Here is a 23,660-nt window from a genome sequence, read left to right as displayed (position 1 = left end):
CATGGTGATGCTTTCTTACTGTATTTGTAATATTCTGCCTGACTGTTTTCTCTGGCACAGGAATATGCTTGAGCAATGAGTTCCAGAGAGTTAATACTCACCAGAAATAGTCTTTTTTTTTTTTTGTATTTAAATTCTTTTTTTTATTTTATTTTATTTTTAAACTTTACATAATCCAACAACAAAGGAAAGTCATGGATAAATATCCACAGCCTCCTTACCCATTGCATGGGATAACTCTGAGGAAATGATACTTTGTCTCCCAAAAGTACCAGTAAGATTGAGACACAATTGCTAAGAGGTTAAGGTCTTGAATGCATCCAATATTGTATTCCTTCCTTAACTGGATCATTTCCCACATCCCTACAGGCAATGCCTTGGATTGCCTTACATATAAAACTACCTGCTCTTAAATTTTTGTGTCCTTAAGGTGGTCCTCAATCTAAGATGGTCCTCTAAGCTTAAAATTCCTGAGTTCCTGAGATTTTGCACTGAGACGTGTTCACAGCATACCAGCCATGAAATCACCACTGTTTTGCCCAAGATAGGATTTACACCGTCTGTTTCACTTTTGCTAGTTTTCAAACAACCAGCACAGCCATCATTTCATTATTTTCCTAAGATGTAGCATCACCAGGGTGATGGCTTCAGGCATCTTCTAAAGTGACTCCCCCTGGAAAAGGAAACGGCAGCCCATTCCAGTATTCCTGCTTAGGAAATCCCATGGACAGAGGAGCCTGGTGGGCTATAGTCCATGAGTTCACAAAGAGTTAGACATGACTTAGCGACTGAACACCAACAGCAAAGTGATTCATAGTTACCTTACCTGTTATAATTGAGTGCTCATGGAATAGAGGCAGGCGTGCCTCAGCTAAGCTGGACACAGAAGGGGCATGGGTGATGGGGCTGAGGGCACGCCTTCAGGGGCATGTCTGCTAGAGGCAGGCAAGGCTCTGAGAGCCAGCAGAGGAGTCGAGATGGCCAGACTCCAAACAGCCATGAGCCTGGAGGGTCATGGACACCAGGGGACAGGTCTTGCTGGTAGCCAGCCTGGCTTGGGTTCTTCCGCCTCAGCTGAGCACCTTCCCCACCCTACAGACATGGAGGATCACAGTCCTCCAGTTCTCAGCCAACGCTTCCCTCTTTTTGATTTCGAGTCTGAGTTTTTCCATTCCTGGCACCTGGCGGGGTGTCCAGCCAGAGAAGACTGACTGGGTGGCAGACAGAGGTTGGAGAGCATCACCATCCTACACTGGGTCAGACCTCAGGCCAGCGGCCAAAGTCCAGGCTCTGCAGAAAGATAGTTAAGAGCTGTCACTGTGAAAATGGGCGGGGGTCAGCTGTCCAGTCCCTGGGTCAGGAAGATCCCCTGGAGACAGAAATGACAACCCACTCCAGTATCCTTGCCTGGAGAATCCCATGGATTAGAGGAGCCTGGTGGGCTACAGTCCATTGGGTCGCACAGAGTCAGACACAACTGAAATGACTAAGCAGCGGCAGCAGGTGTCCTCAAGTTGGAGGGGGATCTACATCACAAAACGTAAGTCAAATTCTGTTACTAAGAAACTCCTACTGAGCAGAATCTGATGTTAACTTTAAAGGAGAGATTTGTTCCTTGCCTTCAAATTGTAATGGGGGCAGTGTGGGCAGGCAGCCCTTAGCACACCACTCTTACCTGGCCAGCAAGTAACCATTAGCACAAGACCCTTAGAGCAGTGGCTAGAGGTCCCCTCTGCCAACAGTCAGACTCCAGTGATCCTCCAGGCAGAAAGGGCAGTGAGAAGTGGGTTGTGCCCTTTGCCCCAGGTCCTCCTGGGCCTCTGGCCTGGGGAGCAGCAGGTGTGCTGGGGTGGCTTGGGACAGGCTAAGGGCTGTGCCCTGCAAAGTTCCAGAGCCCCTGCCAAGTCTGCCCAGTAGCTGGGCCCAGGCCTTTACCAATGGCGGGGGCAGTCTCCATGAGTCACAGTCCATGGAGGCCTCAGCACCTGAGTATGTGGATACTGTCATTAAGGTAACAGCTTCAGTCTGTCCATTCAAGTTTCAAAAACTGGTACAGCTTGATCAGTTGTCTACCCCTAGGAGGTGGCCAGAGGTCGGGGTTAAGTTATAAGAACACTGTACACCATTACTTCAGGTCCACCTCTGTGGTTGGGGCTCTTCTCAAAGAAGGGCAATTGTTGTGAGCTGGGAATTAATCTGACTGGTATTTGCCACAAATGATTCTCTCCAGTTTAAATGAAAAGCCTGCAGTCCTGGGCACTGGGTTCCCTCAGTGATGACGGCCACGCAGGGTCTGGGGACCCATTCCTGAGAGCACTGCCAGCCTCATCTGCCAGGCCCGGACCCCGGTAGGAAGACCTAGACCGGGTGCTGGATGTGAACACTCCTGGGCAGGGTAACCAGCCCCCTTCTCTTAGCCAGGGCCTGGACCTCACAGAGCAGAAGTTGAGACTCGGGACCTTGCCTTTTCTTGTCAGAACAGAGAATATCATTTGTTTTGGTGGAGGTTTGCGGGAATATTCTTACCCAACCATGATCTGACCTCAAGAACAAAGGATCTGACGCTAACTACACCCCTCCCTCACCTTTCCTATGAAGGGCTTTGGTGAAAGCTTTTGGGGTTCTGAGGATGTGAGCCACCTGTCTCCTCTCATGGCATCGCAATATATCTTTCTCTGTTCCAGACTCCAAAGCTTTGGTACTATTTGGCCTCACTGTGCGTGGGGCACACAGACTTGCATTTTAGTAACACTCAGAACCGACCATCCTGTAAGCACAATTTAGATTTGTGTTTCAACAAATGCATGACTTTATAGTTGTTCACATGTAAATGCATCTGCCACTTCCAGATAACATAGTGTGAACTAGATTTTTTTTAAATTGTCAGTTCAAACAGAGGAATATGGTATAGAAAAATAATCTTCCCAACAAAACTTTTCATTCTCCCCTTCCAAAATTAGGAAATCTAAGACTCATAAACTATTTTTAAAAGTCTAACACTTTGAACATAGAGAAGCCCATTGAACTGAGCCAAAGAGTTAATAACAGAGTTAGTCAATGGAAAAATCAAACTATGAAACCCTTTCATCAGCTGGAAAACCATTTCATGCTTCAACCTGAGGTAGAACCTTTGGAAATGTGATTAATCTTCCCTATTCTCTCAATTCCTCTTCCAGTTGGTCCCATCAATCCAACCTCTCCAAAGTGTCTTAAAAACCATCTCCTTCATTCCCATTGCTCTTATGCCCATTTGTCTTTCCTGGGATCATGACCTCCTACCAAGGCTCCCTGTTTCATTTCACTTCTTTATTCTGGAACAATCTGACACTCCTTCATCAAATCTATGACTGTTCAAACATATAAGAGCTCAAGTCCTAACATCACTTTCAGCATTGCTATAAAACATATGGACATTTACATTATATTTAGACAACTCATTTGTTGCCTAAACATGTCATGTATTTTTATTTCTGTTTGGAATGAAGTTTAAAAATAATATTTACCTAAAGATTAAGCAAAATGTTTACCTGTCTGAAGCTACGTCACTGGCAATTTGGTGCTTCACTCCTGACCCATTTTTAATAGAATCCTGTCTTGTGAGCCCATGAGATCGACTTTTCTCCACTGCAGGTACAGATAAGTCACCTGAGGGTCCTTGGAACTGGGCCTGCTCATGCAGTTTTGCTTTCTTCTCCTGAGGCGCCTCCTCATTCCGCAGTCCTCGGAGAACCTTTTGATCAGGTTGCTGTGGTGTATTAGATCCACTATTATAAAACCATGCTCCGGATTTAGTGAGGATTTCTTGTTGTTTTCGGCACAAATTACATACCCACATAACCTGCACGTGAATATACAGGGAAAAGAAATTAGTGTTTCCAAAGTTAAAAGCAAGTAAAAAGAGAGACAACAACTCAAGCTAATATATATATATATATATATATGTATGTATGGTCATTCTTTCTAAAGTTAAAACACAATCCAGATTAACTACTATTGTTAATTAAATTACGTATCTTTTAACTCTGTCAAAATAACTATAATGAAATAGACAATATTTACTGGCAGTAGAAATACCAAACTAGAATGTATAATTACTATTTGTTTCTTTGTATTCTTTAATTGCTTTTTATTTAAATTAGAGGCATAATAAAATACACAAAAAATGGATTTTGAGGCTAGAAAAAATTGGATTTAATACCAACTCCAAGGAACCTTGGCAACCATTTTTATTTTGTTCTCTCTTCAAATTGGATATACATTACTCTTCATTTTTCTCCAACTAAATTCAAAGTTCAACAAGGTACTGAACCTTCATGTTTATAGAACTTACTTCCCTTAATGATAAAATAAGAAATAGGGATATTAATATTCATTTTCCTGTTGTTGTTTTGAGGATTGAAATAATTTATATAAAATGTCTGGCACCATGGCACAATGCCTGGTTTATGTTGGACTTTCAGTAGGTTACCTACTAATAATAGGTTAATCTTTTGTCACCAAATATATTACAGCTTCTTGAGGGGCTTTTATTTCTTTTGAGTAGCTCTTAATGGCTAAAATAAAGCTTAGGAATATTGCTGATTAATAGAAACCTAACACTTTCATAATTTTACTAGGACACTTCACATAAAATGCACAATTTAACCATTTTTAACTGCACAGTTCAGTAGTATTAGGTATATTTATATTGGTGTGAAACAGATCTCCAAAATTTGTGTGTCTTGTAAAATTCAAAGTCTATATCCATTAAACAGCAAATTCCCTTTTCTCCCTCCCATCCCCTGGTAACCATCATCCTACTCTTGATTTTTTAATAGATGCGTTTTTCAGACTCCAGGAATCAAAGAATTTTAAAACTAACATCTGTATGGGCAGATAAACTTTTATCTTCTTCCAAAAAATGTTTTTCAATTAATCAAAAAAAATCAAGTGATTTTAATGTCATATTTATGTCAAATACTGAATCTTAAGGCTCTCCAGATGGCTAAACATTTCCCCTTGGTTTGAATCAATCATAATAATATAGATAATCACAGTAAAAGAAAAATTCAACATGCTATTTTCAACCGATACAAGGATGCTTTTGTAAAATGCAATTTAAAATTTTTGCTTCATTGCCCATTATTTCAGTTCACATTGTTTGTACAATCTATATCAAACAACACTGTACTTGATCATTTTTATTTTGTTCTCTCTTCAAACTGGATATACATTTCTCTTCATGTTTCTCCAACTACATTCAAAGCTCACTGGGGGCAACATCTATGTCTTCTATTTGCATAATGTGCATGCCTGCATGCTCAGTTGCTCAGTTCAGTTCAGTCACTCAGTCATGTATGACTCTATGTGACCCCATGGACTGCAGCACACCAGACCCCCTGTCAGTGACTGAGTCAGTGATGCCATCCAACCATCTCATCCTCTGTCTTCCCCTTCTCCTCCTGCCTTCAATCTTTCCCAGAATCAGGGTCTTTTCAAATGAGTCAGCTCTTTGCATCAGGTGGCCAAAGTATTGGAGTTTCAGCTTCAGCATCAGTCTTTCCAATGAATATTCAGGACTGATTTCTTTTCAGATCAACTGGTTGGATCTCCTTGCAGTCCAACGGACTCTCAAGCGTCTCCTCCAACACCACAGTTCAAAAGCATCAATTCTTCGGTGCACAGCTTTCTTTACAGTCCAACTCTTACATCCATGCATGACTACTGGAAAAACCATAGCTTTGACTAGATGGACATTTGTTGGCAAACTAAAGTCTCTACTTTTTAACATGCTGTCTAGGTTGGTCATAACTTTTCTCCCAAAGAGTAAGCGTCTTTTAACTTCATGGCTGCAGTCACCATCTGCAGTGATTTTGGAGCTAAGAAAGTAAAGTCTGCCACTGTTTCCACTGTCTCCCTATCAATTTGCCATGAAGTGATGGGACTGGATGCCATGATCTTAGTTTTCTGAATGTTGAGTTTTAAGCCAACTTTTTCACTCTCCTCTTTCACCTTCATCAAGAGGCTCTTTAGTTCTTCTTTGCTTTCAGCCATAAGGGTGGTATCATCTGTATATCTGAGGTTATTGATATTTCTCCCAGCAATCTTGATTCCAGCTTGTGCTTCATCCAGCTCAGTGTTTCTCATGATGTACTCTGCTTATAAGTTAAATAAGCAGGGTGACAACATACAGCCTTGACGTACTCCTCTCCCTATTTGGAGCCAGACTGTTGTTCCATGTCCAATTCTAACTGTTGTTTCCTGACCTGCATACAGATTTCTCAAGAGGTCAGGTGGTCTGGTAGTCCCATCTCTTTAAGAATTTTCCAGAGTTTGTTGTGGTCCACACAGTCAAAGGCTTTGGCATTGTCAATAGAGCAGATGTTTTTCTGGAACTCTCTTGATTTTTCGATGATCCAGCAGATGTTGGCAATTTGGTCTCTGGTTCCTCTGCCTTTTCTAAAACCAGCTTGAACATCTGGTAGTTCACAGTTCACATACTGTTGAAGTCTGGCTTGGAGAATTTTGAGAATTACTTTACTAGTGTGTGAGATGAGTGCAATTGTGCAGTAGTTTGAGCATTCTTTGTCATAGCCTTTCTTTGGGACTGGAATGAAAACTGGCCTTTTCCAGTCCTGTGGCCACTGCTGAGTTTTCCAAATTTGCTGGTATATTGAGTGCAGCACTTTCACAGCATCATCTCTGAGGATTTGAAATAGCTCAACTGGAATTCCATCACCTCCACTAGCTTTGTTTGAGTGATGCTTCCTAGGGCCCACTTGACTTCATATTCCAGGATTTGGCTCTAGGTGAGTGATCACACCATCATGATTATCTGGGTCATGAGGATCTTTTTGTATAGTTCTTCTGTGTATTCTTGCCACCTCTTCTTAATATCTTCTGCTTCTGTTAGGTGCCGGGAGCCGGCATATTGCATATTGAGTGCATATTGCATATTGAGTGCAGCACTTTCACAGCATAATCTTTCAGGGTCTGGAATAGCTCAACTGGAAGTCTATCACTGCCAGGAGCCAGCGTGAGGAACTCCACCCGTGGCAAAGGTCATGAGGAAGGAGGCTCAGCATACGCAAAGGCGGGATCGAGCCTCAGGAGTACCCCCTGGAAATTCTCGAGCATCTACCCCCAAAACCAGAGTCTGCCTACTTTCTGCTTTGTGCTCTCACCTACACCTCTGACTTTACAGAGGGTTGTCCCCCACTACCTCTCTCTGAAAAGAAGAGTTAACTTACAGCTCCAGTTAATAAAGTTCCTGGGTGTGATAGTGTTTCAACCTACAAACTCCTTTGGAAGTCCTCTAGCCTGCCTGAATAGGTTTTTCCGGCCACATGTGATTGCTCAGATCCTCCCAACTGTGAGAGGCATGAGATGTTCTAAACTGTCTAAATACAGATTCCTTTGAGCAGTTAAAAGATTGATTAGAAATTGTATTGGTGAAGGGATTTTCACTTGTTGGGCCAATGTTTGCTGCTAAGTTTCCATATCCCTTACCTGCTGTGTCCCTGGCAGTGTATTGATTAATATAATTGGTGTAAGTATTGAGTGCATAGCTTTAATGTTTGTAACCTGGGACCCTTGAGCTAATTCTTTTTCTTGTTATAGCCCACCACACCTTTGCTGTGTAGGAATGCAACTTTATCTAATGCTTTTGGAGGGTGGCTCCTGACCAATCACCTTTAGAGAAAAATAAGTTTTCTGAAGAAAGGGTCTTAAAATGTTAACAGGCCTCCGGGCCAGAAGATGATGCAAATCACCTAAGCTTTTGCATATGATAAGTTTGCAGGAAGAAAGCCTGGCTTGCTGCATGACTCTACCCCTTCCCCGATTATCCTCTATGCATAACTTAAGGTATAAAAACTACTTTGGAAAATAAAGTGCGGGCCTTGTTCACCAAAACTTGGTCTCCCCATGTCATTCTCTCGCTCACCTTCTGGCTGAATTATTCAGCCTCTTTTCTCCACTGAATTTCCTCACTGAGCTATCCTTATTCTATTACTCTTTATATCCTTAGTTAACGTTTAATTAAGCAGTTGTTTCCTGATCCTCGCCGACGCCGTCCCCGCTTTGAATTCCCTGGATCCACCAGGGCTGGACCCCGGCAGTTAGGTCCATACCATTTCTGTCCTTTATTGTGCCCATCTTTGCATGAGATGTTCCTTGGTATCTGTAATTTTCTTGAAGTGATCTCTAGTCTTTCCCATTGTATTGTTTTCCTCTATTTCTTTGCATTGATCGCTGAGGAAGGCTTTCTTATCTCTCCTTCCTATTCTTTGGAACTCTGCATTCGAATGGATATATCTTTCCTTTTCTCCTTTGCCTTTCGCTTCTCTTCTATTAACAGCTGTTTGTGAGGCCTTCTCAGACAACCATTTTGCCTTTTTGCATTTCTTTTCCTTGGGGATGGTCTTGATCCCTGCCTCCTGTACAGTGTCACGAACCTCCGTCCATAGTTCATCAGGCACTCTGTCTATCAGATCTAATCCCTTGAATCTATTTGCTCAGTCAGTTGCTCAGTCGTGCCCAATTCTTTTGACCCTGTGGACTGTAGCCCACCAGGTTCCTCTGTCCATGAAATTTTCCAGGCAAAAATACTGGAGTGGGTTGCCATTTCCTACTCCAGGGGATCTTTCCAACCCAGGAATCAAACCAGTTCTCCTGTGTTCCTTGCATTGGCAGAAGGAGTACCACTGAGCCACCTGGGAAACTCTATTTGCATAATAAGACATTATACATTATAGAACAGTAAGACCTAAATTTTTGCTAACTTGAAATCATTTGAAATCTTTCTGGGGGATGTAATGTAATAAAATTTTTATGCTATTACACTAAGATTCATGTTTCGTCTGTTTCCAAAAGAATTAATCATCAATAACATTAATTTTTGTTACTATCTAATTTTTATAATAAGAAAGCATTTTTTATATTAAAATATCAAAATCTCACTCAAATTTTAAAAAATACATCATAGTTCAAATTTCTTTTGGTTTGAATACATATGAAACATTATACATTTAACTCATCAATAGTCTCAAAAATCAAATTTCAACCAAAATCTTCAGCCTTTAAATGCCATCTTGTGACAAATGTAGGTACTGCAGATCTCTTTTAAAAGTGAAAGCAACTAAATATAGAACCAGAAAATAACATTAAAAATTAAATTTGAATTTTTCTGTTTTTTTAAAAAAAAGTATGATTCATGTTAACAGTGATAATACATCTATATGATTTTATGATATGAAGTTATCTGGACTAAGTCACACTCAGAATATTGAATAACATCCTTTTGTACCTGATAATTGATAATGAAACAGAAATGAGAGTTTGTGAGACAGACAACTATCTAATCATGATCATTTGCAGAAACAACTTACTGCTGCTTCATTATTTGTCACAAGGTAAGCAGGTTACTTAAGCTCTTCCAGAGAGTTTCAAGAGTATCCCTAGAACAGCAGCCTAAGTATCACCTGGAAACTTTAGAAGTGTACCTTTTCAGGCTACACCCCAGACCTACTGAATCAGAAACTGGGAAAGAATGCAGAAATATGTTATTTTCTTTTATTTATTTGCCAAATCCTACAGGTGATTCTGATGTTTGGTAAAGTTAAGAGAGCCATCAGGGCAGCAATTCCCAACTCAGTGTGTTCAATGAGTTACAAGTGTGTTCCTCAGAATGACTAGGGTAGGTTAGAGGAGGCTATAACCAGCCCTACCCAGTGCAAACTAGATAAATGTCTGATACTATGTGTACAAATTTATAAATTTAAGTTAACTCATTGTACAAGCAGTATCATTTCCAAGCAGCACAAAATGAAAAAAAAAAAAAAAGAAGAACTAGAAGCACTATGAGCTTAGTTTTCCTTATCTGTTAACACTCAGTGGATATTAATACATAAAATAAATGACTGCAAGGTGTGAAGGATGCTGTCTGATTTCTATTAAAGACACTATGTATTAATACTTTCCCATCCTCTCTGGGCTATCCACATTGTGCTGTGCTTAATCACTTAGTCGTGTCTGACTCTTTGCAACTCCATAGACTCTAGCCCACCAGGCTCCTCTGTCCACGGATTCTCCAGGCAAGAACATTGGAGTGGGGTGCCATGTCCTCCCCAGGGAATCTTCCGAACCCAGGGATCAAACCCAGGTTTCCCTCCTTACCGTCTGAGCCACCAGGGAATTCTGACTAGATCTTATGTTCCTTCCTAAACTGCTGGCCTCTAGTAATCCTCATATCCTAATACCCAGTTACCCTTCTCTCACTATCTCCTCCTACTTTCGGATTAAGAATCTATTAATCTTTAAGGATCAGAAAGCCTAAATCCACTCACTTAAATTAATACAGAAACTGACAATTTCACTTAAAGCCCTTTACATACACTGCAACTCATCAATTGCTGATACTGAACAACGTCTTACAAATACATAGATGTGCTGTGAAGTGAATTTTCACTAACTGTCTGTGAAACAATTGATGTCTATTAGAGCTGAATTCTGTGTCTGTGGAAAAAAATTAACTAATTTGGGATAAAATAACAGGACTTTTGTTAATGGAATCCTTTAGCCAGTTAAGTTAACCAGCAAATGTACCTTATGATAAATGCTTTTAAAACATCTTAGAAATATATATGCTCATAAATCACCAAGGTTAAAGCTTATTAGTTTGGCTGGTCATCATTTATCAAAACAAAAAATCTAGGCCCTGAGAATACAAAGACACAGAGGATTCAAAATTATAAGGTATTATTACTTTCAGTTCTAAATATGCCAATATTTTCAAAGTAATATAGCAATATAAGAGGTGAAATACTAGTGACCCAAATTTGTCCCTTATTACCATATGTTCCATTCCACAAACATCCTTGTTGGGGTTAAAAAGGGGAAAAAACTAAGGAAAATAGAAATATCTCTTCAAAACCATAAAAATGGTAAATGTAATAGCTAAACTTCATAGTCACAAACCAAACTATGTTAACTGCACACAACAACTTAAAGGAATGTAAACCTCTGAAAACTCTGATTTTCATCTAAATAGGGATAGTAAATAATAGAGTATTTCAGAGAAATGAAGGATTACTGCTTAGAGACTGATGCTAATGAGACCAAGGCAAAGTTGATAAAACCAGCTAACTTTGCACAGAATAAAAGAATTTACTAGGCTCTACCACTAATCTATAATGCTTATCAATGTGTGCATTTGTCGGAAATAAAGTGTTAAATTGATTGGTTTGACCCTATCACATGACTAGAAAACTGTGGAAGACGCTGCTGCTGCTACTGCTGCTAAGTCGCTTCAGTCGTGTCCAACTCTGTGCGACCCCATAGACGGCAGCCTACCAGGCTTCCCCATCCCTGGGATTCTCCAGGCAAGAACACTGGAGTGGGTTGCCATTTCCTTCTCCAATGCATGAAAGTGAAAAGTGAAAGTGAAGTCGCTCAGTCGTATCTAGCTAGCTATTAAATTTATTTCCTTTGTCTCTTAGAAAATTACATTTCCCAATCTCCCTTGTAGAGATGGCCATTATTATGTTCTGGCCAATGGATTACAAGCAAAATGATGTGTGCCATTTCATGACCATTCAAAACTCTCATATGCTATGATCAAGCTCTTCATTCAAGACCCTGGGGGATAAAGGATCCATTAAAAAATAGAAGGAGGCTGGGAATCTGAACGACTACTTGGAAGGGAGTCTCTGATGATCAGCCACAGACAGTAGTGTGGACTTCACACTGTGAGAAATAAAATTCTATTATGTTGAGCTACAGAAACTTTCTAAGTTTATAATTTGCAGTTGACTAATTCAAAATTTTTCTAAAGCACATGTTCTACTGAATGCGTCACCAGCATACTCTTTATATGAACAATGCATTACTAAAAAGGCATAAAAATGTGCTTCAACGTTGATCTGGAGCCAACTTTCACTGAGTCTTAAGAACAGCTTGCGCACATTTCTTCTCAATTCTGCAATCGATGAAGTAATCTGAGTTACTTGAAAGCAGCCATTGTGGACGTTTTTATAGACTATGAAAATTGGAAAATACCACCAACCAGGACATTTTCTTACAGAGAGCCTGTGGTTAACATTTATCAGTACATCACTGAATATATTGTATCTAATATAATCTCCTAAAAGATTATACATTTAGCATTAAAAGATAAGCTTGGATGAAGCTGTAATTTACCATAAAATTAATTCAGACCATAAAATTCTAATTTATTTATAGATGTGCAAGTAACTACTAACACTAACTCATTCATTATTTATTCATTCACTCAGTATTCACTAAATGGCTAGTGTATGCCAGACACTACCTAAGAGCTGGCAAATACAGCTCAGCAGACATAGATTTTGCTGTGGAGTTTAAAGTATAGTAAGGAAGACAAATATTTGCAAATGACCATACAAATATTCTTTAGATTACTATTATGAGAAATGCTACAAAAGGAATACAATCACACCAAAAATCCCTGATGCTTCCTCTCCCCAGGCCCAGGCTGCACATGGGAAAAAAAAGAACTCAGAGATCTGCAAGAGACCTGGAAATCCAAAAAAGTCAATTACAGCATGACCCTACTGTTCCCATGATTAGATCTGTGGTGTTTCTGTCCCTCAGAAGGTAGAGTTCAGTGGTACTGCAGGCTACTAACCTACATGTCCCTTCCCTAGCGCTGTCATGGTACAACTGGCAAGGGAGTACCAGACCATATTTTAAGAGGATTAAAGTTTTTCAAACATGTTCCTTAACGAATTAAGAGATCAATGTAATTTCAATGTAATGGGCTTATAGATTACAAAACAAGTATCAGAAAATTTCTTCCATCTGATAACCCCAAGACAAGCAGCCAGACTTTGCCAAATTCCCCATGAACCACAAGCATGGCATCTCTAGCTAATATACAATCATATTTGTCAGCTGATACAGGAGAGTTCAGTGGTGTCTTCATTAAGTCCCTCAGGAGACAGCAGCAGTACAGAAGAAATTTTTACTTGGAACATCTCCAAGTCTTAGTTGGCTATTGATAATGGCTTTGAAAAATTACTCACAAAGAAACATAACTTGTTTCTTCTCTAATTATTTATCTGATTTTCCTCAACAGCAGATTAGCCAGATTTCTTTTAAAACTACGTACTCAATTTTAGCCTGATAAATAGTTCCTTTGGCTAAATTCTTTATGCTTTACATTTCTACCCCTTCCCCTGCTGTTTTCCAAGAAAGCATCTGGGTGTCCCATGGAGCTTCTGCTGCTAAAATCTGCAGCTCATCTAACTCATAGTCTGGTTCTTCCACTCTATTCAGACAGGACTGCACTCCATTGTTGACTTGATCTCACTTTAGCTCCCAAGGCTCTGTTGACTCCTCCTAGTCTCTGAACAATTCTCCATTCAGTCATGGCCCAAGGTAACTGTACTGCAGTCTCTACTGAAAAGTGGCCACATCCCTCATCCCTCACCATTGGGGGAGTATCACAGCAGGGACATGCAGCTACTTCTGTGTCCTCCATGCCCCCCTGGAACTGAAGATAGTTCTGGAAAGCTAATGCTGGAAGGACATCCAGAAAGATATCTCTTCCAAGAACCTCAAATACTAGTAAGGGTAAAAGTTGCCCTTTGACTTAACTAATAAGCATCCCCATCCTGAGTCAAAGACTAGAAAGAACAGACTAGAACATTACTCTGATCATTTGTGCCTTCCTACTGTTGTTCTTCTTCCTCATCATGTACAGGGATAGAAGCGGCAGACTTCCTTGACTGTGTACCTTTTCTGTGTACCTTTTCTGTGTACCTGACACTCTCCCCAAGAACCCTCAGGCTTGGACTTAGGACTGTGGCACCCCCCTTCACCATTCCAAAGCTTCCCAAAAGAAGCCAGCTTACTGATAAAATAATCTAAACCAAGAGGCACTTCGAATATACTATACCTATTTCTCTGTGATCTGAATACTGTCAGTTATGGTCAAAGATTAATATTTGCCAAAGTGCAAAGTATGAACCAGAACCACACCTAGAAAAAGAAGAACTGGGAACTTCTAGTTTCTGATAAAATGGCTGGTTCCTCTGCTCTGGGCAGGGTGGGAGGCTGCAGAGCACAGAAAAGAACCTACTCTTTTAAAACACAGGAAATGAAGTGAAAATGAAAGACAATTAAGTTGAAAATACAGTCATTTATTGTACTGCCATGCAGTCAATATTACTAAACATTTTAGGTATCTGTACTTTTATCAATACAAAACACACAACTGCTGAAAAAATGAAATTTTAACTTATCCCTAAAACCCTAGGGAAATTATTATAGAGAACTAAAAACTATAGTAACCTCGACCACTCTGCCTAAACTTAAACTTTTAAGCCTCTTTCTACTTTCCTTAAACTCTCATTTTTATATATTACTTTGTTTCATGGCATGATATAAATCTTAACTTTTAACATTTTTCTGCTAAAATAGATATTGCTTGTATAGAAAGATTTTTGTTTCTGCACCCAGAATTTTAGCTTATAAAAAGTAGAAATAAACTAAAATTAAAACAAAATGAAGGTAGGAGCAGAGCTAAAGACTTAGGGCCACTGTGCCCCCAGCCAAAAAGCAGGCACCAATGGCTGAGAACGGAGCTCTTTAGGATGAATGAACTAAATATGCTCCTTGTAAAATGCAAACTTGGAGTCAAGATTCACTTCTTGATGCCCAGAGAATTCATTAATAAAAGAAGCTGGAAAACACTATAGAAAACTGCCTCAACCTACAGATCACACACAGCTGTGAGCTCAGACTTGTAATAAGACCCTGAACAAAGCCAACCATGACCTTCGTTTCTATATAAGAATTTGCAAGATCATTAATTAAAAATACCACTAATATGTTAATTTGCAGTATCACTAAATATCAAGATGGAAACAAGATCCCAGCTCACTTCTAAAGACCTGGTTCTACATTGGAACGACCAGACACTGCATGAAGGCAATCACAAAATTGTTAATAAGGAAAACATAAGCTCAGGGGAAAGGCAAAAGGGAGGGAAAGAGGAGGAGAGAGAGAAAAGGAAAAAACTACAGTGAAAACTTAAAAAAAATCATCTCACCAAAAAAGAAATGGGGTCTAGATGGTTTTAACATTTGATGCCCACCAAACACTGAAAAAGTGATCACAGACTTTTTTGAACTATTATTGAAAGGAGAAAAAAGGTAACTTCCCCCGTGCAATTTATAAGACTAAAAAGATTTTAACGGCAAAAATCAGAAAACAGCAGTAAATTAGCCTCATATGGCTGCTGTCACAAATTAACACAAACTAGAAATACATTCTCTCAGAGTTCTGAAGAACCAGAAGTCTGAATTCAAATTCAGCATCAATGGACCAACATCAAGGTATCAACAGGGCCTTGCTCATTCAAGAGACTCTAGGGAAAATCAATGCTTTGCCTTTTCTGGCATTCAGCTTCTGATGGCTATCAGCATTCTTTGGCTTGTGGTCACATCAATCCATTCTGTAAGGACAGCATCTTCACATCTCTCTCTGCTACATCCTCACATCACCTTCTATGTGTGTAATCCTCCTCTTAAAAGGATGTGTGCAAATGCTCAGTCACTCAATCATGTCTGACTGACCCCATGGACTGTAGTCCACCAGGCTCCTCTGTCCATGGAATTTTCCGGGCAAGAATATTTGAGCAGGTTGACATTTCCTACTCCAGGGGATCTTCCCAATCCAGGGACTGAACCCACATCTAGCATATTCATACAGAAGAATTATATTCAACAATCAAAATGAATGAATTAGAAGATGTAGGTGGATCTAAATCTCAAAGTAGATAAAGTTTCAGAAAAATATATACAGTATGATCCATAATATAAAGTTTAAAACCTTGTAAAACAATGCTTTATATGGTTTAGCAGTGTATAGGTATAAGCAGTGTTTATAAACTATACAAATAAAAACTTATGGAATAATAATTATGATAATAATTATTATGACAATTATGATAATAATAATAAGATAATTATGCTCTCTCAGAAAAAAAAATACAAAACATGGGAACATTTTAAGATTTGTATAACTTGCTTGGTAGTCTCTAAACTTCTTGACATGTTTGAAATATTTCAAAATGAAAAAAGAGAGAAAAGAGAAAAGTGGTAGGAGATAGAGGAGTATGTAACCAGGTGTCAGACTAGAAACCAATTAAGGTTAAAATAAATACATTAGTTAACTGAGAACTAATCATTGAATTTTCATACAAATACAGTTTTTAAAATACAGTACAGCTTACTTTCAGGGTTTTGTTTTGTTTTTTATGGAATGATGTGAATAAAGAAGTCAGGTTTATGTAAAAAGGTACCAATTAGCCAAATATATAAACAAAATTACATATTTTATAGTGTTGCTTTTATTTTCTTTCCATCAAAGCACCTGATTCATTTTATAAACTCTCTGTTCTAAATTAAATTTTATCAAAAAACTAGAAAAGTGGTTTCAAAGTAAACTAGTCATTGAGGAGAATTTAATTGTATATTGCTTATTATCAGAATAGGTAGCTCCTGCCTTCATAATTGGAGAAGGAAATGGCAACCCACTCCAGTGTTCTTGCCTGGAGAATCCCAGGGACAGAGGAGCCTGGTAGGCTGCCCTCTGTGGGGTCGCACAGAGTCGGACACGACTGAAGCAACTTAGCAGCAGCAGCCTTCATAATAAATATTTGACTTTTAAATATTACCTTAATTCAGAATCGCATTTTAAGTTTGAATTTCTCTAAGTGTGTGTGTGTGTGTGTGTGTGTTTTAAAGAAAAGACAACTCTTAAAACAGCAGGCATATCCAACGAGTTTAAGGGAAGTGAACATTTCTGCAATTATTAAGTTTACCCACTAGTCTGCGCTATAGCACTTTGTTCAATCTGAACTGCTAGTTTTATATTATCACTACACTGTTAATGTAATTTTTCCCTAAAAATAAAATGTTTCAGTTAAAAATATAGTAGCTTTCATAAAATTAAAAATAAGTTGAAAGAGTATCATTATTCTACATTATAAAATGTGATGGTATTAATTAGAATCATCATTTTCCATTGCATCTTTATTTACTCAAAAATTCAAGAGAATAAATATAAACATCAGTTGACAGTTTTCTTTTCCAACATGTAAAACTTAAAAGTTATGCTGTATAAATTATAGAACTATAAAATCATTTCAATAAATTTAAAGTAAATGACTTGATGTGAGCTCAGTCACTTCAGTCGTGTCCAACTCTTTGCAGCCATGGAAACTGCCAGGCTCCTCTGTCCATGGGATTCTCCAGGCAAGAACACTGGAGTGGGTTACCATGCCCTCCTCCAGTGGATCTTCTCCACCCAGGGACTGAACCCGAGTATTCTGAATCTCCTTCATTGCAGGCAGACTCTTACCCACTGAGCTACTTGGAAAGCCCCAAATTATGGCTTAAATTGATGGAAAGCAAGCTTAATTTTTCTTAAAATAGAAAGCATAGGTTTCACTTAAAATGGAGAACAGAACATACTTTCTGAAGAGAACATCTTATAAAAGGGAGAGGTCAGAACATAATTGTATGAAGATTACAAAATGATGCTTTATTTAAACTGAAAAGAATTGGAGGTCTAAAACTAGAGGCTGCTGCTGCTGCTAAGTCACTTCAGTCATGTCCGACTCTGTGTGACCTCATAGACGGCAGCCCACCAGGCTCCCCTGTCCCTGGGATTCTCCAGGCAAGAACACTGGAGTGGGTTGCCATTTCCTTCTCCAATGCATGAAAGTGAAAAGTGAAAGTGAAGTCGCTCAGTCATATCCGACCCTCAGTGACCCCATGGACTGCAGCCTACTAGGCTCCTCCATCCATGGGATTTTCCAAGCAGGAGTACTGGAGTGGGGTGCCATCGCCTTCTTTGAAAACTAGAGGAAACAGTAACAAAACACTAACAAAATATGGCGATATGGAAATTACTAGAACACTCCAGCGAAACAGAAATTTTTAAGGAAGAGGCATTAATTCAGAGAAAAGAGTTCAAAGTATAAAGTTTCATTTACTAGTTTCTCACATTCTCACTAATAATTGTTTAAAATTTGAGTGGATAAAACAATTTGAGATCCTTGCAGTAAACTGCCAGAAGCCACACACTGCTATATGGACTTCCTTTTGCAAACTGTCCTTCTTGCTCCTGTAACTGCTAAAAGGCAGTTCAGTTCAGTCGCTCAGTCGTATCCGACTCTTTGCAACGCCATGAATCGCAGCACGCCAGGCCTCCCTGTCCATCACCAACTCCTGGAGTTCACTCAAACTCACATCCATTGAGTCAGTGATGCCATCCAGCCATCTCATCCTCTGTCGTCCCCTTCTCCTCCTGCCCCAATCCCTCCCAGCATCAGAGTCTTTTCCAATGAGTCAACTCTTCGCGTGAGGCGGCCAAAAGTATTGGAGTTTCAGCTTCAGCATCAGTCCCTCCAATGAACACCCAGGACTGAATTCCTTTAGAATGGACTGGTTGGATTTCCTTGCAGTCCAAGGGACTCTCAAGAGTCTTCTCCAAAACCACAGTTCAAAAGCATCAATTCTTCGGCGCTCAGCTTTCTTCACAGTCCAACTCTCACATCCATACATGACCACTGGAAAACCAATAGTCTTGACTAGACGGATCTTTGCTGGCAAAGTAATGTCTCTGCTTTTGAATATGCTATCTAGGTTGGTCATAACTTTCCTTCCAAGGAGTCTTTTAATTTCATGGCTGCAGTCACCATCTGCAGTGATTTTGGAGCCCAAAAAAATAAAGTCTGATACTGTTTCCACTGTTTCCCCATCTATTTCCCAGGAAGTGATGGGACCAGATGCCATGATCTTAGTTTTCTGAATGTTGAGCTTTAAGCCAACTTTTTCACTCTCCTCTTTCACTTTCATCAAGAGGAAAGCATCACTAATCATACAGTCATCTGGTCTACTTCAAAGCACAGTTCAATGTGAGGCAAGTTCAACTCAGCCCACCCAAGGGAGATTTACTATTCTATGAAAGCTAAACTGTATCATAACACTATCACAGTACAAAATTAAAAGCACTGTCTTTTATCTAGCTTCAGTGCATCTGTATCTTGATTCATCTCAAAGGTCAAAACTGAATTCCAGACCTTTACCTCCAAACTACTGCATTCACAGTTTTACTCAGAGTGGTTAATGGCAATTCCCCATCCTCCTGGTTTACCTGGGGCCAAAAACGTTGGAATAATCTTTTTCTTTCATATCCCACATATATTCCACCATAAAATCTTTTAAATTTTTCTTTTAAAATATGTCTACAGAGATGACATCTCATCATCTTCACCACAACCACTCTAAGTCACCACCACTGCCAGCCTAAATTATTTTTGCTAGTGTTAGTCGCTCAAGCATGTCTGAATCTTTGAGACCCCATGAACTTTGCAATTCCGTCAGGCTCCTCTGCCCATGGAATTCTCCAGGCAAGAATACTGGAGTGGGTTGCCATTTCCTTTTCCAGAGGCCTAAATTACTTACATATCCTCAAAACTGTCTCCTAGATGCTATTCTTCTCTCACTCTCATTACCGTATCCCAACAAAACCATCAAAGCAAACCCTTCAAAACGTTTTGAAGCATGTCATGTCACTATTTTTGTTTTGCTCAGAATAAATGCCAAAGTCTTTACAATGATCCGGAAGGTCCTCTGCAGTCTCATCTCACCCACTTGGGTCTTTGTGTCTCACTATTCTCACCCACTTGCTCTGTTCAGCCACACGAACTTCCCTCCTATTCACCCAACATGGCAAGCATGCCCCTACCACAGGACCTCTGTATCCACTATTATCTAAGCCTAAACTGCTTTTCCCCTAAATATCTGCAATACTAGCTCCATCATCTTTTTCAAGTTTTTTAAGTTGCTGCTCAACTGTCATTTGTCAAAGGCCATTCAAATCAATATTCCAACATCATCCAAAATTAAGCATCTAGATTTTCATTTTCTCCAGGGCACATACACCTTCTAATATTTATCTTATTTGTTATATACATCTCCTAATTAGAATATACTCCCCAGAAAGGTAAGAGATGTTTGTCTATTTTAGTTCACTGCTATATCCCAATCACCTGTAAAACACCAAGAGATATTCAATAAGTGAGTGAAGTAATGTATTAATGGTAAGGATATAATAGTTATACCTTACTTTCTTTAAAATCTGTTTGCCTAAAAAATTTCTATAATCCAAATACCATGAATCTCAAGAAATTGTCTTTAAGAAAAAATTAAATAGCATTTAAGAATTTTCCAAATATGTGTACTATTATGAAATTTATATTTTCTTATCATAAGTCAAAATGTACAAAGTATGTGAAGATTATTTTTATATGTATTAAAATTGCTTAGATATTTAAATGAAAGTAAAATATGTATAGCTTACCTTAGGGGATTCAGACTTGTTAAATCAATGTCCTCGTTTAGATCTAACCCAACAGATTTCAGAATATTACTAGGTTTTTTATTGGGGGTGAAAGAGAGATCACATTGAATGATGTGCATGCATCTGTTCATTTTGGAGGTGATGGATATGTTTATCACCTGGATTGTGGTGATGATTACATGGCTATATGCATAAGTTCAAAGCCATCAAACTGTATACATTAAACATGTGCAGTTTTTGTACAACTGTTCTGCAAAAAAGCTGTTATAAAAATGAAAAACAAAATTGTCGGAACGGCAGTGGTTAAGTTGAGAATGGCAAAATGATGTAATAGACCAATGCTTCTCAAACTGTAATGTGCATTCCAATCACCTGGGATCTTGTTAAAATGCAGATTCCAATTTCTAAGTCTGGGGGCAAAGAGGCAGGGATTCCGAATTTTCAACAGTCTCCCAGGTGATGTTGCTTCTGCTGATCCGCAGACCACACTTGGCACAGACTGGACTTTGAGTCAAACTCTAGGCTTTAGCTAATACCCTGGTACGACTGCTACTAACACCACCACCACCACCACCACTGTCACTGCTACTAACAGCAACAATAACAACAACAAACAGAACTTCCTGAGTTCTCCCTATGTTCTACTGCTACTGCTGCTGCTGCTAAGTCACTTCAGTCGTGTCCGACTCTGTGCGACCCCATAGACAGCAGCCCACCAGGCTCCCCCATCCCTGGGATTCTCCAGGCAAGAATACTGGAGTGGGTCGCCATTTCCTTCTCCAATGCATGAAAGTGAAAAGTGAAAGTGAAGTCACTCAGTCGTGTCCAACTCTTAGCGACCCTATGGACTGCAGCCTACTAGGCTCTTCCGTCCGTGGGATTTTCCAGACAAGAGTACTGGAGTGGGGTGCCACTGCCTTCTCTTCTAATTCTTGCTATTACCTCGTTTAATCTTTAGTAATGGATGAAGAAACTGAAAATTGCAAAAGTTAAGTCACATAGACAAGGTCTTATAGCCAATAAGTAATACAACGAGAATTCAAACCCCGGGTCTCTTATGACCTAGGACACTATATTTTTTTGTATGAAGTCCATCCTAAGTCTACATTGCAGATGGTTTTGATACTCCTTGGCTCACATTTGATTTCAGCCACATCTACAGTGGACAGTGGTGGCAGCAGATCAACTCAAAAGAACTGCATACTCCCTAGGATAGATACAATGTTTTTTAAAAAAAGAAAATAATAAGTGCCGGTGAAGAGACAGAGATATTTTAACCTCTGTACATTCATGGTACAAATATAAAGTGTCATATAAAGTCACTGTGGAAAACAGTTTGGCAGTTCTTTAAAAATTAAAAAATAGAATTACCATATGACCTAGCAATTCCATTACTAAGCAATACCCAAGATATTGGAAATATACGTTCACGTAACTTGAAAGCATATGGTCTAACAACACTATTTACAATAGTCAAAAAGTATGAACAACTTAGATGTCCTTCAGTTGGTAAGCAAATATGCAACATGTGATATAGCCACACAATGGAACGTTATTAAGCCGTAAGAGGAATGAAGTACTGAGTCTTGCTATAGCAAAGACACCTTAAAAGCAGTATACTAAGTGAAAGAAGCCAGACACAAAGGGCCACATATTGTCTAAATCCATTTATACACAATGTCCAGAATAGGCAAATTTCTAGAGGGAAAAAAGAGTGGATTACTGGGTGCTTGGGTGTACAGTGAATGGGAATTATTGCTAATGGACACAAGATTTCTTTTCAGGGTGATGAAAATGTTCTGGAATTAGGCAATGGTGATAGGTGCACAACACTGTGGATATACTAAAAGCCACTTGAAAGTGGTGAATGTTATATGAATTAATCTCAATTAAAAAATGGTTAATACCTCCTCTACAGAAAATCTCAGGCTAAGATGGTGTTTCCTGTTTGGGGTGTCTCCACAATCAGATCCCAAGCCAAAGATCTGAATGCAAAGTAGTTTGTTTACTTGAAAAATGATACCAGGAAGTACAGTGACAGAGAAGGGAAGTGCAACATGGAAAAATAGCCAATAAACAGTCAATTAAAGAGTAGGTTATTTCTGGAGGCAAATGAAGCTTGGTCTTGATGGAACTCTCTTAAAATCATCCCACTAAGGGCAAGGAGCCTGGGGTATTTATCAGTCAGCTCACTGGCACTTCTCTGCCTCTCCTTCATGTTAAGCCTATTTCTTTGGCCATGAAATGCCCTGAGGCAGAGAGATGCAGGAAGCTTTTGGTTTGCTCAGGTACCATTTGTAGGTGTCATCTGGGGTGGCTGAAGGCTTTTGAGTAGGGTACCTAGAGCAACTGCTACAATTTCACAGGTGAGTTCCACCAAACTTTTAAAGGACCATTAATTCTATAATTTATGATATAAATTATTTCATAAAATTAATTTTAGAAAAGAACAAAAGTCATATAGCTCATTTTCTGAAGCAAAAGTAATTATGACAAAAAGCAAGAAAACCACAGGTGAACTTCATTCACATATATACAGGGTGAAAACATAAACTAAAACTTAAATAACAAAATCTAAGACAAAAACACGTTATATCACTATCAACCACAATTTAAACCCAAGGATATAAGGATAGTACAATACCAGAAAATCTAGTTATGCAATCAATAAAAAAGAGTAAAGAAGAAAAATCATACCTCAATCAATGAAGAAAAGCATTTAATAATTCAACACCTGTTTATGGTTTAAAGTAACTTGGAAAATCAGGAATATTAAATTAACTCCTTGAAAAACTAGTATTCCTTTAACTTGATAGTCAAAGTAGGAATAAAAGGGCATTTCCCTGAGTTGGTAACAATTATATATCAAAAACCCTCAGCAAAAATTATACTTAATGGAAAAGTTTTAGATACCTCTGACCAAATAGAACTGTGCTTTCTTTCTCCAATACTTCCTTAGGGTATAAAGTAGTATACCTTTGCAATATAAAAGTATGCAGAAGACTCTGCAATATCAACAGAACCAAAAGACAAATAATCCAGAAATATAGATCCTGACTGTTCACAGAAGAAGAAAGAAATGAGACTCAGTTCAGTCATGTCATACTGTTACTGATCTTGTTAAGTGAATAAGTTGTAAATAAACTATATGTAATGTGATTTTTTTTGTCATGCCAATAATCTAGAGTTACCAATTTTAAGAGAAAATTTTCACATCAACACTAGCATCACCTCGATGGAATAAAAACTTCAGATGAGCAAATCTT

At 39.0% G+C, this 23,660-nt stretch overlaps 1 protein-coding gene across 12 annotated transcripts in view; it reads right to left on the bottom strand.

Annotated features, from left to right (window-relative positions):
* Positions 1–23,660, bottom strand: part of RIMS2 (regulating synaptic membrane exocytosis 2) — a 605,965-nt gene that overhangs the window by 423,911 nt on the left and 158,394 nt on the right. For 10 of the 12 annotated variants that reach the window (XM_086336253.1, XM_086336255.1, XM_086336266.1 and 7 more), the window contains one exon: positions 3,528–3,838. In XM_086336253.1, the coding sequence (XP_086192379.1) occupies positions 3,528–3,838 (311 nt within the window). Of the gene's footprint in view, positions 1–3,527; positions 3,839–10,045; positions 10,115–23,660 lie in introns of those variants that run through there. The other 2 variants (XM_086336254.1, XM_086336256.1) reach the window with 2 other exon arrangements.

This window comes from Bos grunniens, chromosome 14, assembly GCF_055505025.1.
Source record: "Bos grunniens cultivar Pamir isolate PY7600 chromosome 14, Bosgru_T2T1.0, whole genome shotgun sequence".
NCBI classification, from domain to species: Eukaryota; Metazoa; Chordata; class Mammalia; order Artiodactyla; family Bovidae; genus Bos; species Bos grunniens.
This window is presented reverse-complemented; position numbering and strand designations above follow the sequence as displayed.